The 14,664-nt window shown below is 43.7% G+C and overlaps 1 protein-coding gene across 5 annotated transcripts in view; it reads left to right on the top strand.

The window, feature by feature from the left end:
- Window positions 1-6,527: 6,527 nt before the first annotated feature.
- SEC14L1 (SEC14 like lipid binding 1) overlaps window positions 6,528-14,664 on the top strand; it is a 43,190-nt gene continuing 35,053 nt past the window's right edge. The window contains exons 1-4 of one of the 5 annotated variants that reach the window (XM_075169878.1): window positions 6,560-6,650; window positions 7,251-7,381; window positions 7,834-7,914; window positions 8,241-8,331. In XM_075169878.1, the coding sequence (XP_075025979.1) occupies window positions 8,269-8,331 (63 nt within the window). In that variant the 5' untranslated portion in view covers window positions 6,560-6,650; window positions 7,251-7,381; window positions 7,834-7,914; window positions 8,241-8,268. Of the gene's footprint in view, window positions 6,651-7,250; window positions 7,382-7,833; window positions 7,915-8,240; window positions 8,332-14,664 lie in introns of all 5 variants that reach the window. The other 4 variants (XM_075169880.1, XM_075169879.1, XM_075169877.1 and 1 more) reach the window with 4 other exon arrangements.

The following is a 14,664-nucleotide window of genomic DNA, read 5'->3' as shown; positions in this document are numbered from 1 at the left end:
AAATTAATTCCGCTGGAGCTCTGGTGGGTATACAATGACCTCCCTCCCGTGTATCCTGTCTACCTTGCACCTCTTCTGCTTCCCGGGCTGGCTGTCCTCTTCGGGGAGCCTGCTGGGGAGATTTGTCCTCTGCTTCCCCGGAGCCTGGGGGTCTTGCCTCTGCTCGGCTGGTGCTGCCTCGACTCCCACCACTGCCTGACTCATCCGACCTCCTGCCACCCCCTGCGGGCTAAGAGCCCGCTCCTTTCCTGCTCCCCATAGAAGCGGTGCAGCAAAGGCCCAGGTGCAGACGGGGTGTTGGGGATGGGGCACGAAGGAAGCATTGGGCTGTTTCCAGTCTCTGCCCAGGGAGTTGTACTGGGGCATATCGGTTCTTTTCATCATTGGGCTCTTGTTTAATGCAGACTCAGGCTGGTTCTGACCAAAAGCGAATCAAACAGAACAGCTGTTCATTAGCTAATTTGAAATACTTAGTGGTCACACATTAGTCTGCAGCTACCAGCTTGAAACCACGACTGCAAATAGGCTTCCTGTGCTGGAGATCACCCCCTTCATTAAACCAAGTTATTTTGAGACTGCTATTTGGAAGCTGCCCTCAGAAAAAACTCCTACACATCCCACTTGCACAGGGGTTGCAGAGCCAGTGCTTGACTCAAAAGGCAACTCCACCTCTTCCTTCGCTGCTCAGGCTCCCCCTGCCCCATGCCGGGCGGTGTTAAATAGATCACCTCCCATCCCTCGAGAGATGGAGCCAAACTCTCGGTGGGTATCCCTTCAGAGGAGCTCGGCTACCAGTTCACTTAGCCAGGGATAGAGGATGCTATCAATCTCTGTTCAATCTTGCCTAGCAAAGAGATTGCAAACATGGGTTTCCACCATGCGGTACATTAGCCAAATGAATTCCAGGACAGAGAGTCAGCCAGTGGTGCTCGAGGCCGAGTCAGATTAATGCTGCAGCCATGTCAAAATCAGCAGAGCTGCTGCTTGCGGCGTGCCGGCTCCCTGGATGCAGCCAGCCTTCCGCTCAGCAATGCCCTCCGTCTCGCACTTTTCGCGAGCATTGAACTCGCTGGAATCAGTGGCAGAGACAATTTAATTGGAAGGAACATCTGTCTCTAAATTGTGCTCCCCATTCAGGCTGCTGCCGCTGCATGTGGGTGACATTTTTTATGCGTCTTCCTTGCTTTCTTTAATCTCCCAAACACAGGGAGCACAGGAAGGTTCCTCCCCTGTGACAAAGAAAAAGAAATTAGCAAGCAGATCGAGCGTGTACAGCAAATAATGAGATTGCCTTGGATACAGGACCGGAATTCATGCAAAGAATTCTGCTGATCGGAGAAGATAAGCAGCATTTCTAGGGCCTGCAAATAGCGTCTTGAGACTTGCATTTCTCAAGTGTTTCCTAAGAGATCCTTGGATGAAGGCTGCCAGCACAGGCCTGACCCACAGACAGCGTGATTTAAAAAATAAACCCTGAAATAGCTATACTGGTAGTTATTTTGGTGTGCAAGTGCCTCATAATGATATGCCTCATTCTCCTTCAGGCACGGGAATGAGCTATACAGATCCACGCACTGTTAGGCTGGCAGAGCAGCAGCCACAAAGAAGGCTTGTCCTGACGGAGCTCCAGTGAAAGGGTGCAGTGTTTGCCCGCAGGGTGCAGACCCAGTACTGGTGGAGTCAGTGCGTACTTGAAAAGGAGCTGGATTTGTGGAATACTTTTAATAATAAGTAATTGTTCCTTATTACTCCTCTGGTATTTAAAAAAAAAAAATCAACATTTTACAGGCAAATGGGGACAAAGTCTATACCTGGTGAGCGACTCAACAGCTTGATTCAACGCTTGTTGAAGTAGATGAGGGTATTTGTACTGTCAGACTCATTAAAAAGAGGGATAGAAAACAGCTTTTGTTTTTATTGTAATAGGAAATTTACTCATCTTTGCATTTGCTATGCCTCTTGGCTGAGACTGATATTTTTCTAAGGATTGAAAAGTATTATTAATGAACTGATCAGATCCAGGCAGTCCTTTAACTCACGGAGACGACTGGTAACGGGCTGTTGACAGTGAGGCAGGCAGCGGGCGGCTCCCAGGCAGTGGCACACGGGCACAGGGGGTGTTTCCAAAGGCAGTCAGAAAAGTTGGGCATTCCCAACAGCCCAGTAAACCCTTCCCTGCTTACAACTCCAGCTCCCTGTATTATGAGCATGACATCTTCAGCAACAATAAAATAGCCCAGCAAATAAGTGATCATCGAAGTGTTTTTCCCTTTATACTGGAAAAAAGGTTGTGAGGGTGAGTTCCCTTTGCCATTTTGCTCCTCCGCCCCGTGCCACCCCCTGATGTCTGAGGGATAAATTAATCCTGTGGGAGCCCCAAAGCGTGTCTCCCCCTCCTCACGCTCCCCCAAGAAGACTGTGCTATCAACCTTTTGTGTGTTACTAATATCCAACACGGGTTTTGGGATGACTTTTGGATTTGATGCTTCAGCCAGAATGTACACTCCGCTAGCTCCTCATGCTTTAATTATTTCTGTTCTAGCAGCCCCCCCTGCACCACCTGCTCACTTTTGCCTTGGCACTGCACCGCTTAGGAGCGGTGACACTGAATTCGATGCAGGAAGCCTCACATGGTTATGGGCTTTGCAATGAGAGGATGTGAATAAGGGCTGGGATGCTTTCCACATGCTCATCCCGATTCATGTATTTTATGAATCAGGACTTACTCCTATTTGCTAATGTTCGCCTGCGTAACCTTTGCTATGTCAATGGTGCCTGTGCTCTGATGTCAGCTGCTGGAGTCCAAGCGCTGGCAGCTGGTGTCTCTGGCCAGCTCCCAGCCTACAATTCAATTTTCCTATCAGTCACTTGAGAAGAAAGGAAAAAATATGTTTCTGGCTGTTTGTGGCATCAAAACATAAAGGTCTCCAGTCTGAAAGGTCAATTAAGGCTTTTCTACACTGTGACACATGGGAAAGTTCCGATAAATCAAATAACGGTATAAAGTTAATACAACTTCACTTCTAATGCACTAAACTACAGTAAACTACGGCCGGTTTAATCCTGAATAAAAATCTCAGCACAAGAGTTTAATGCTTTCTAGGTTTTGTACAGTAACATCACTTCTCTGAAGACGGCCGGTCTGGAGATGTTCTACTGTGTTCCCAATCTTGCCAATGGTGGAAAACTACCGCAGAGCTAAAAGGCAGCAGTGTTTGGGAATAAGGGAATCACCCTGGGAGTGAAGAGCTCTGGTCTGCTTTCTCATACTGACTTACTGCATGACTTTTCCTATAGCATCTTGTAAGCCTCAATATTTATATCTGCATATTGGGATTATTAGTATCTTCCCTGCCATCACAAAGGGCCTTAAGATCTCCAGAGATATGTGGAGAAACTTCTCCTCCTGTGTACCGTTTCCCCAGTATGGGCTATACAGGGAGCATACAGCTGTTGAGATGAGCACATTCAGGTATGCGTCTGGAGGACTGAACTTGGTATCACAGTTACTGTAGTTTTAGAGCAAAGGAGTGAAGGAATTCAGACCTCCTCATATCCAGCACCACCTGATACTGGCTCCCTAGACTGACAAGGGAAAGAAAAAATAGTGACACCTAGTTAATTACCTATAATGCATTTAATAAGAACCCTGTGTAAACCAGAATTGCATGTCCCCAGGGCACAACTCTGTCCCATTAGTTGTTTGTCAGTCATCATGCTTATTTTAGCTGGAAATGTTATCATTTGGGACCTTTTTCATGGTTTTAAAGGTTTAGGAAGCAGGCATTTATTTCAGTGTAGCCATGGTACGTAAAAAATTCCACCGACTCAGATGGGAGTGATTTATTAGGGAACGGCTCTTGAAGAACTTCAGTATATCTGAACTCAAAATCTCATCCATCTTTCACATACTTTTAATAAACGTACAGCTTTGCAGCAAGACCTTGAATGAACGCATGTTCTCTCTTGTTGAGAACTCCTAACAGTCGCCTCTCTTTAGTACAAAAGCTGCGAAGATGAGACCTGCTGGACAGTAAGAAGCCAGGACCACTTCACTTTTATTCACTCACTGGCATGCAAACAAAAGAAACCAGACCAAGTCCCTGCCTGCTGAAATTCCAGGGGCTTGCACTGAATTACAGCAAGGCCCAGAGGCGTTTTGAATCTTTTCTTGTATACATCAGCCCTGTGCTGCTCCCAGGAAACTGTACTTTAAGTTAGTTATTATTAATAATAAAGGATTGACTACCAATAGTTCGCATTAATTTCCATGACAATATTGCCTGAAACAAGATAAATGACTGCGCTTTGAGTTGTGTAACCAAAGTTCCTAACGTGAAGGAATGCAATCCAGGAAAAGTGTTCTGATGGTGGGGAGTGACTGACCTTGCATCATCCCCTAAGGCCCAACTTCCCTTCATATCTAGCGAGCTGCATTCCTATTTTTCTGAAAATATTGAATGGTTTGCACTTTCCTCTGTCCTCTGGGCTCCAGTCTTCAGCATGCCTCACAGCATTCCTTAAACATTTCACTCACCCACTTCGTCATTTATATTCCTTCTAACGATGTACTGCTGGAGCTTCCATAGGAGATGATGTAACAGGAATATAAACAATAATAGAAAAATTTAAAAACATACTGCTTTCCTCTTCTGTGTCCATCTTGTTAAGATTATTGTTTCTGCAGAAAACAGGCGAGACACCTACCACAATTAATTTAGACAATTAAATTATGGACTTTCACTTTAATGCTTTCACTTCATCAATAAACTCCTAATACTTTTAGAAATCCAATAAATAAAGCTTTCCTGGTTATATGGCCATTTGGTTAAGTAGAATAGTGGCAGTCAGTAAGAATTAAAACATTTCCCAGAATCTAAAGAGAGAAATGTTACGAACAAAGAGGAATCTGAGTGGGCGTAAATTCCTCGCTCTGCTATGGTGGTGGGATTATATCTCAGGCTTTCAGAGCAGGAAAAGGATGTTACAGGCATAATGGCAGGGAATATAAATCAGATAACTAAATCTAATTACAGAATTACTAGATTAACAAGTTAACTTCAGCTACATGAAGGCAACTGGCCAAGTGCCACAACAAAAAACAGATTTAGAGAAACAATTTCTCAACACATTAAACCACCACTTGTAACAACTAGTTTCAGATTAGATAACAGACTATTCTTGACTAGCTTTAAAAGACACATGGTTTGTGTAGGAAAGAACTGTAGCTGAATCACTCATTAACAGTAACCACAAATTCAGCCTTCTTAAAGAATTGCACCAAAAGGACAGGATAATGACCCAAATTTTAGTGGAAAAATTTATTTTCTGAGGGAGTAAGCCAGTAATAAAACATGTTCTGGGTAAAAGAATTGCCTTAATAGAGTCATTGAAGGGAATAGAGGCATTGGCCCCTGATTTTCAAGTCCCTATTTTAACACAGTTTGTGATACACTGGTACGGTACAAAACAGAATTGTGTTTCTTGGTTGTAGTCCATCATAGTTAAACCATGCTACACATGGTCTAAGACTGAACTCTTTCAGACATCCCAAACTGCAAAGCATCCCAGGCTGGGTGACTGCTGGCTACAGAAGGACAGAAGAGAGGCGGGAAGATGCTCAAGCGGGGAGGGAGGCGGGTCCCCAGGCCCCGCGCTCCCAGGGCGGGTGCCGAGTTCCGCGGGACGGGGCAGAGCCGAGCGCCTGCAGAGCTCCCTGCGGGTGCCGTGCCCCGGCCCGCACGCCTCCCAGTCCTGGGACAGGTTCTGCACCTCCCCAGGTGATTAGCCTAAATGGGGCAACTGCTTACTACTAATGAAATGATGGAGCTCTTGGTCTCAGGAGATACCATCTGTGATCCCAGGCTGCAGTTCTTTGCCTTTCAGCAGAGATAAGCTATGTCCCAGCCAGGTCTCTGGGGCAGTTTCTCTCCTGTTCTCGCTCCCCCCAGCCTGGCACCATCCCTCAGCGACACCACCACGGCTGCCCCACGCTGTGGCCGTCACTCTGGGCCCTCACGCCCCTCCGTGGGGCTCGGCGTCCAGCCTGGGTGCCTCAGGCTCAGCATGGCTACCCACCCTCGCCCCCTCTTCTGACCGTACCCGGCACCCACTCGGAGCCCCTGAGGAGCCACGGGCCCAGGCTGGGCACGGCCTTGCCTCCAGGAGGGACGAGCAGTCAAGCCTCCGCACTGAGGGGAGCAGTGAAGGGCTTACGCCCCAAGCGATGCTCAGGGAGGCTGAGGGAAGGGGAGGTGCCCGCAGAGCGGTGCCGCGTCCCGCTCCCCGCGCCCCCCCGCCCCCGGGGGCTGCCTGTGTGTGCGTGAGGGGGGCTCCAGCCGCCCGCGGCCGCGGGCACCCCACGCTCCCCACTGCGCATGCGGCCCCCCCCCCGCGAGCCGGCCGGCGGCAGTGCGCAGGCGCCAGCGCAGCGCGGTGTGACAGCGCCCGCAGCCCTCCCCCGCCTTCCCGCTGTCCGGCCGCGCATGCGCAGCGCCTGGCCGGGGGCCAAGCCCCGCCCCCGCCCTGTCACTAGTAACAACAGGCGGCGGCGGCGGCCGCCCGGCGTCCCTCCCCCGCCGGAACCGGCGGCGGCGCTGCCCCGCGCCGGCATGAGGCCAGAGCGCGGCCGGCCGTCGTGACGGGAGGCGGTAAGGGTCGCCGCACGGGTGCCTGCCCCCTGCTTTCCCGTACCCCGCTCTCGTGCGCCGCCCCCCTCAGCCGCCCCTGCCGCCCCCTCCCCTCAGCCCCACCGCTGCCGTCGCTGTCCCCGCGGCAAGTTTCCCGCTCTCCGCCGGCTCCCCTCAGCGTTAGCGGCGGCGGGCCGGGGCCGCGCGGTGAGCCCTGAGGAGCGGACGGCGCTCCCCATCTGGTGGTGGGGCGGGGGGGTAACGGCCCTCGGGCGGGTCGCGGCGGCGCCGCGGCCGCTGGGCTCTCGCCGCCCCGGGGCGGGCGGGCAGCGCCGTCCGGAGCCCCTCGGGCGCAGCGCGGGACTCTCCCGGCGCGGAGCAGCCCGCAGCGAGGCTGTCACAGGTGGCCGGCGGGTCCCGTCCCCGCGCTGGCCCGGCCGGGAGGGGCACGGCGAGGCGAGGGCAGCGCTGTCCTGGCGGGCGGTGGAGAGAAACGTGGAGTTTCTTTGTTGTGTAACTCTTTTTGTCCAAGGATTAGAGAGGGTTTGCGGCTTGTTTTTGCTGATTCAGGTGGTTTTTTTAAATGCAGGGTAGTCATGGGTAAATTCCTCTCTTGAGTAGGATGTCGGGTGAACTTTCGTGTGACTCTTGAATTTATTGTTGGGTGCTTCTCGCGTCGAGAAGCTGCGGTGCCCATCTGCCGTACTCCTCAGCTGGAGCTGATAACGCTTTCCAGAAGCACTGTAGATAACGTGAGAACACATTAAAAATAAAAATAATACTAACTTATTGTAACAAAGCCGCTTCTCGCTAAAATGAGTCTGGCTAGCAGCCCGTGGTTTCATCTGCAAGCGCTACTGCCAGTATTTTTTCAATAAATGTAATTGCATTCAAGAGAGTTTGGGTCAGACTTTGCTGGGGAAAGCAGACACAAAGCCATTGGAATAGCTCCTGTCCGTTTTGCTAGTGAATTTTTTCTGGCTGTATATTGGAATGTTTGTAGTTTCTCTAAGTTTTTCTCCCCAGCTATCTCTTAAGTTTCTCTCTCAAAAGTCTTAATTTGCTTTGGAAATGATGGAATGCCTTACATCAGTGTGCTGTAGTGATCCATTTTTTTCTTTCTTTCTGAAAACAAGTTTTTTTAACACTTGCTATATTTTTTAATCCCCTTTTTTTTCTTTTTTTTTTTTTTTTCCCAACCCAGTCCCAATTCGGAATGACCGATAAGCAAGGCAGCCCACTTGCCGTGCTGGGGGACTGGGCAGTGCTTTTCTGCCTTTAGCCGGTATGTGTCAATGTTCGGTTCTCAGCAGCAGCACAGGAATTCTCACCATCCTGATGAGGAGTCATAAAGTGTGTTGAAGATTTGTTACTAAAACTGAAAATGTGCTAATTTTGTGTTGCTTTTGGAAGAAATAAGTCATTTCTTACACAAATATATATAGCTTTTCAGGGCACCATTGCATCTTCAAAAAAAAAAAAAGGTGTCAAGGAATTGTGGAGACTTTCCTGTAGAATTTCTAGCATGGTATCACGCACAGAATAATTGTAAAAGAAGATTGAAAATGGTTTCCTACATTTGACAGATGGTTTTAAAAATTTCTTTTTCAGGTTTGAGTTGATCTTATTAACTGCAGCTATGGTGCAGAAGTATCAATCCCCCGTACGGGTCTATAAACACCCTTTTGAGTTAATTATGGCTGTAAGTATTCATTTTTGCTGTAATTTTGTTCCTTGACTGTTCCTTGTATTGCTAAGTAGTTACTGGGCTCCGTTTGGTGGGCACTGTAGAACATACAAATCTGAAATGATAGACAAAATATGAGAGGTATGTGTTTCGATGGTTTTTTCTCTACCCAGAGTATTTTTTTACATAATGTGCTATCTTTTTCTCCCAAAGTTTAGATATAGTTCATAGATTTATTTTAAAGTTAAAGCAAAAGTGGGCTCGAAGCGTACTTCCCAGTTGATTGCTGGGAGCAATCTATTTTAGCGCGGGAGAAAGTGTCAAGTACATTGATTAAAAGATTGTTGTGGTTGCATCTTCATTAGTATAGAGTTTGCAGGATTAGAGAGCACAGAGAAAGCCATGAAAGCAAGGATAAGCCTGAACGAAAGAGGAGAAAGCGTTCTGAGCATTGGTAATACTTTGGGGGAGAGGAAAAAAAAAGACGATTGCTAAGGAGGCCAGAGAGATGAACAAAAAGCCTTTTGGGTGCATGGTTGCTAATTTGTGCGTCAATCTTACAAGTAGTAACAAAAAAAAAGAAGAAAATCCTAATCAGGTTCCCTCTTCTTTCTCACTCTCCCTCCCTTTTTTCTTTTGGAAAACAGAAGGGAAGTAGGTATTTGACATTTTTAAGTATTTTCAGCCAAAACCACAGCTGTGTGGCTCTTGTGAGTTACAAAGAGGAGAGCAGTCAGGTCAGCTTCTACCTGATAAGAACAGTTAAAACTAAATAATAATCTAAATAGTAATTGTTTTGTTTCACTTGCTGAAAATACTATGTTTAATGGCTTCAGAGGAGAGTTTTAATAGTGTTCATAGTGTAAATATTTAGATAGATCACATGCTTTGGAGTGCAGAGTTCCTTACAGAAGTGATCCTTCGCAGTCACAGGGCAAAAAAGGATTAGATCACTCTAAGAGGAATACTTCAATTTCTTTTTATCTTATTCCTGAAACTGCCTCCGGAATTACACATGCAGGTCGTGTTCTTACAAGCACTTCAAGGCAGAGAGTGGTTATTTTCATGAGTGGTGAAGGATCTGACTGTGATATGTTCAAGGTCTTTTAGGACCTTACTACACTCTGACAGCTAGATTTCAGATGGTTTCTAATTTAAATTTGATTGTGTGTGTAACTTTGGTCTTCAGTGAAGTATACTGGTTCTTGTTCTTAGATCAGTCAACAAAAATTAGTTTCTTGGGCAAAATTTTCTAGCTGTTTGCTGAACCTGAGGAGTCTTTACCTTGTTGTTGAATTGAAGGCAAAAATTCTTTTAAGTTATTTCTTCAAGGCTATTTTGAGTTAAAATGCTGACATCAGGATTTTTCACAATGCTTTACTGGGTGTAATTAGAAACACTTCTGACTTAATATTAACTTTGAGTTCTCAAACTGTTCTGTAACTTGGGGATAACATTTGAAGAATAACCTTTAACAAATATTAAGTCTTCTCTGACACGAAAGTTTTTTTTTTTCCTCCTTTGGAAAGAAAGAGGCTGTATTACAGATGCAACTAGGAGAAAACAATAGTTGAAAAATTAAAACAGTGAACTAAGAGGAGAAGAATGTCTATAAAAAGACACAGTCAGCTGAACAGGATGCTTTCTGAGACTAGAAGTTTAGATTAGCGATAATACGTGTGATTTATTTCATCTATGTCAGGGCAGCGAGTTATCACTTGAACTTGTTCAGAATATGATCACTGGATGAACATCCTTCTTCTGCCATGTCGCTTCTGTTATGTTATTGGTTTTTAAAACGTGTAAAATTCCTCGTGGTGATCTATCAAAACTGTTCATGCATTTTCTGAAGCATGTAGAGGAGTGCCTCCATGTGCCAAATTCTTTAAAGAATATAAACACTATATGATAGTTTGATGCTTTTTGTTACTGTTTTCCCTTAGTTGAATAGTGATTGCGTAAGTTGATGAAGTATTTCTGGAAGGAACATTCCTGTCAAATTTTGTGCTCACTGAAGTGGAAGTACTATGTTGCATACTCTCAACAAAAAAAGTGCTATAATGTTATTTTAACTGTATCAACAGCTCTTCTGAAATGAGGAACACATCCTAATATGTACCAAGCTTAAGTTTAAGGCACCCAGCAAACAACTTTAACAGTACATTTTTTATGTTTGATTTTTTTTTTTCCTCTGTCCCTCTCTTTCATATGCACCAGACAATGTGTCCTCAAGTAGAGATTTAAACCCATACACCAGAAACGCTCAGCTGTCAGTAAAAAGCCTCTCGAAGAAACCTTTGGTCAATGTGGCAGCAGTGTTCTTTATGCTGAGTTGTCTAACAAAAATCACTGTTTCTAGCCTGGGTCTTGTTGCGTGAGATCTCGTCTTAAGGTGCTGAGGAGTTTTAAAAATCTTATTTTGAAAATCGTCCTCCATTCCCTGAGAGTTTCAAGGAACTGAAGAGGTAATTCATTCTATAGAGTAGTAATGAAGATCACCAGTGTCAATGAAGCCCATGTGGACTGTAAAGATTTCCTGGATGATATGTGTTCCAACTACAAATTGGAACTCATTAAGTCAAACTAATGGTAAGCTTTCAGATAGAGAAATCGGCATAAAATTCTTCTTTACTACAAGCAATCAAGTGAGTGCCACTTGCAGAATGGGTCATTTACACTACAAACTTCCTATTTGCACACTTTTCCTTTCCTCCATTTCAAAGAGGTACTTGAGGGAGAATAAAGTACAATCAGCATTCCATTCATGCTGCTCTGGTGTGTTTTGAGAGAACTTTGTTCTCTCTGTGAAGGGTGAGTGCAGCTATATTAAGACAAAAAACTGGGTTTAATTCCACTTTGATCTAAACCAAGATTGACAAGACAAGTGTTTTGTAGACAATTATGATATAAAGACTTTTAAAATAGATGCAGTTAAAATTCTTTTTCTAAGTTGAATTGGTGTTGAAAATATGTTTCTTTCTTATGCTCCTCCACTGAAACCCAAAAATCATCTAGTGAGCCCTAATGTATCTCTGTGACAACATACTTCAAGGCACAACCTCTTATCACTCAAGTCTGTGAGAGAATTGGTGAAGTACTGTTGTTGGTAGAGAGTTGGGAGATCCATTGCTGCATGTTTCTTGCCTTCCTTTATCATTAAAGGCAAGCTATGTAAAGCCTAAGATAAGCTACTTCCCCTGAAGATTTCCTTTTACTGGCGAATTGTGTGGTTCCAGATGATATCTAAGTCGCTTTGAAAACAGCAAGAACTGGTTGCAAATCTTTTAATGAAACTCTGTCCCGAATTTGAAAAGATTCTAGAATCATGGGCTAGAAATTATCTGACACGCCTAACACAGGCAATATGATTTCACCAAATGGTTACCAATGCTGACATGATGACTTTTGGCTGCTCTGTGTCATAATGCTATCTGTGATAATCAACTTCTTGAAAACTCTCTGTGTGTATGTGTGTGTGTATATATCTATATTTTTAAAAAAACCCAAAAACAACCAACTTGCCCAGCTGTTCATAAGACAGAATAGAATCTCACCTTGTTTTTCCTCCTGTTCATGTTGAAGTTTATGTAATGCTGGGAGCAGCTGAAATGTGGAAAAATGACTGTTTACTTAGACTCACTTGTCAAGTTACCAATGTAAAATATATTGAAGAAAAACTGAGAAGCTGCTTTTATAAAACTTTTAAAGATTATGGAGTCAATTTTTGATATTAGCTTCAAAGAGGTTTAGATTTAAAGTAATATAGGGACTTTGCTGAATAAGTAGTTCTTAATGTTAAAAGGTAGTTAAGAACTTAAATCTTGAAGCTTTCTTAACACACATGAGGCTAAAATTAACTTTGGAGATTCACAGCTCATTTTCGGACTGACATGCATTAGATAATTCCTCTTGAGTTTAATTTCTAAAGTAAATTTAAATAATGAATAATCAACTACTATGGCATTCCAAGGGTGGAATTTATGCTAATGGAAAATAAGTAAGATTTTTGAAAAAAACGTATTGAATTGAACCATTGACCAGAGGGTTTTTTTGAGTTTCTGAAGCTCTGTGGAAAATGTATTGCTCTGTAGCCCCTTTAGAAAATGTCCTGTTTACAGCCACAGATTACTTAGTTTCAGAAATAAACATGAATAGTAATGTGACTCAACACAGCAAGTGTGCTCTAAACCTGTCCTGTTACATTTAGTCAAATTAATGTAGATTTTAAGAACTTGTGGCTTTGTGAAAACTTAAGACTTTCAAATCTGCCTGTGACAGGAGACAGACTTTCAAAGATATTTTGCAGTCTTTTGAATACCTAAAATAATGTTCCCACGTTATTAAAGTTCCTGGAATTTGTCAGCTTCCACTGGTGCCAAACAATGAAGAGAAGTCTGTAGGTAAACTAGTCATCAATGTCAGGAGCTTGCAGTTGTGGAAATAATGCATTTGACTTTTATTTTAAAATAAAAATAGCAATTAATCTTGCACTGCTTTGAGGCTGAAAACTGCTTCTTTCTAAACTATGTATTCTCATCAAAATCCTTTAAAAAAAATTGGTCTCATGTTTTTCCTTTGTTCTGGTAGAATATCTAAAGTATCTAAAGCATGAATCTTTCTTTCTTCATAAGTATAATGTGTAGTGCCCTTTTGATTATATTGTAATTTTAATGGTTCAAATTTGCTGCTTTTGGACAACAGGGTGACTGGCTTTCTTTGGGTTTATAGATCTGAAAAAAAACAGTGTTTAAGGTAAATCTCCATGATTTAAAGTATCCCTAAATTACAGGAAAGTAATAAGATTGTAGATGGCATAAATACGCTTCAATGATAGAGTAGATTAGAAAAAATTCATCTGTTTTTTTTTCAGATTGACAAATCAAAGTATAATCCCTTGATCTAGATTAGTAATGAGTTTCCTGGTCAGGCAGTACATCATCTTTTCGTTTTAAAGGTGATTACTTTAAAATGTAATTAAAAAAACTCCAAACAACTCTGTATCAAGTTAAGTGCCACACCTGCTCATAAATCCCTACAATTTTTATTCCTTCTAATCTCATTTTCTTTTTCTTGGAAAAAATGCATTCCACACATCATGTGAAGAGGGGCTGAGAGGCCGATGAGAAAAAGGAAGCTGTTCTCCAACTGCTTGTGAAAGCACAAAGTAGGCTTTAAATGTGTAGGGAAGTAATTTATTCCCTCGATGCGGTGAACCTCTTTGAGGGTTTGTCTTGGATAGTTAAAGCCTGGGGAAGGGAGCAAACTGAGTGTCCACTCCTGAAACTGCTCAACGGTTTTCCCTGCTGTTGTAGGACTGCCAGACTCTCATCCACTTTGCTTCCTGTCTTTGTTGAAAATTCAGGCTTATTTACTGTTGGAAATGTGTTGGTAAAACTGCGGTAGAACAGTGCCTTGTATGGATTTTCTTATTTTCGGATAACGTCTGCAGTTTAACTGCTGCATTGTGTTGTTTTTGATGGTCTCTTGTGTTAGCACACGTTGTAAGAACAAATGAATTTTTGGCTACTTGTTTGGAATGAGCTGTCATTAATAAACATAAGAGTTAAGTTGAGCACTAGGGAAAAATATTGACTTAGCAGCCTGCTTACTGTGCAATTTATGTGTTGTTTCATGGCCTGCTTAGATATTTCCATGGCTAGCTGTTTCCTGTTTTTTGTGGGCAAACACATGACCTGACTGTAGCTGACAGCTGCAGTTCTCTTGTTCGCCAAATGCTTTTATTCAGTTTTTTTAACAAGTCTTTTACACTTTAAAAGCTAAAACACCAGTACTGTCAAACTCTGAAAGGTGTCAATAGAAGAAAAATATGTATCAAAACACTTCTTGTTGCTTTGTTCTGAAAGCACTCCAAGTTTTTCACCCTTTGCAAGTGTTTTAGCTCTGAGACTGGTGCGAAGTGCTGCTCTAGGATCTGTTGATCAGCCAAGTGATACTGCCTTTGAGCTAAAAATCTCAAAGTTAAACATGTGGGAACCTGGCAGAAAGGAAGTGGTTAACACATTCCACAGAGTCCTAGACACGCATGGTACTACAGTTATGATCTGGAAAAGGTATAACTTCGTGCTCGTAATTTAACGTGTGGTTAGCCATTAAGAAGTATGTGTAAAAGCCTTCAAAACCTCATGGGAAGGAGATACGGTGTAATTTTTTTTGTTAATTCTAAAAACATGTCCAATGAGGAGCCAGAGGTTGCTTAGAGATCAGAGACGTTGGTGCAGACGTAGAATCAGGTGTTTCCGTATGGTATGGCCAGTTACGTGCACCTCCAGCGTGAGCAATCTGCGTTTCCTGTTCCTGTGGGGCTCTTACTGCTGTCTTACAGCAGAG

The sequence above is a fragment of the Calonectris borealis genome, chromosome 20 (genome assembly GCF_964195595.1).
Source record: "Calonectris borealis chromosome 20, bCalBor7.hap1.2, whole genome shotgun sequence".
Classification (NCBI taxonomy): Eukaryota; Metazoa; Chordata; class Aves; order Procellariiformes; family Procellariidae; genus Calonectris; species Calonectris borealis.
This window is presented reverse-complemented; position numbering and strand designations above follow the sequence as displayed.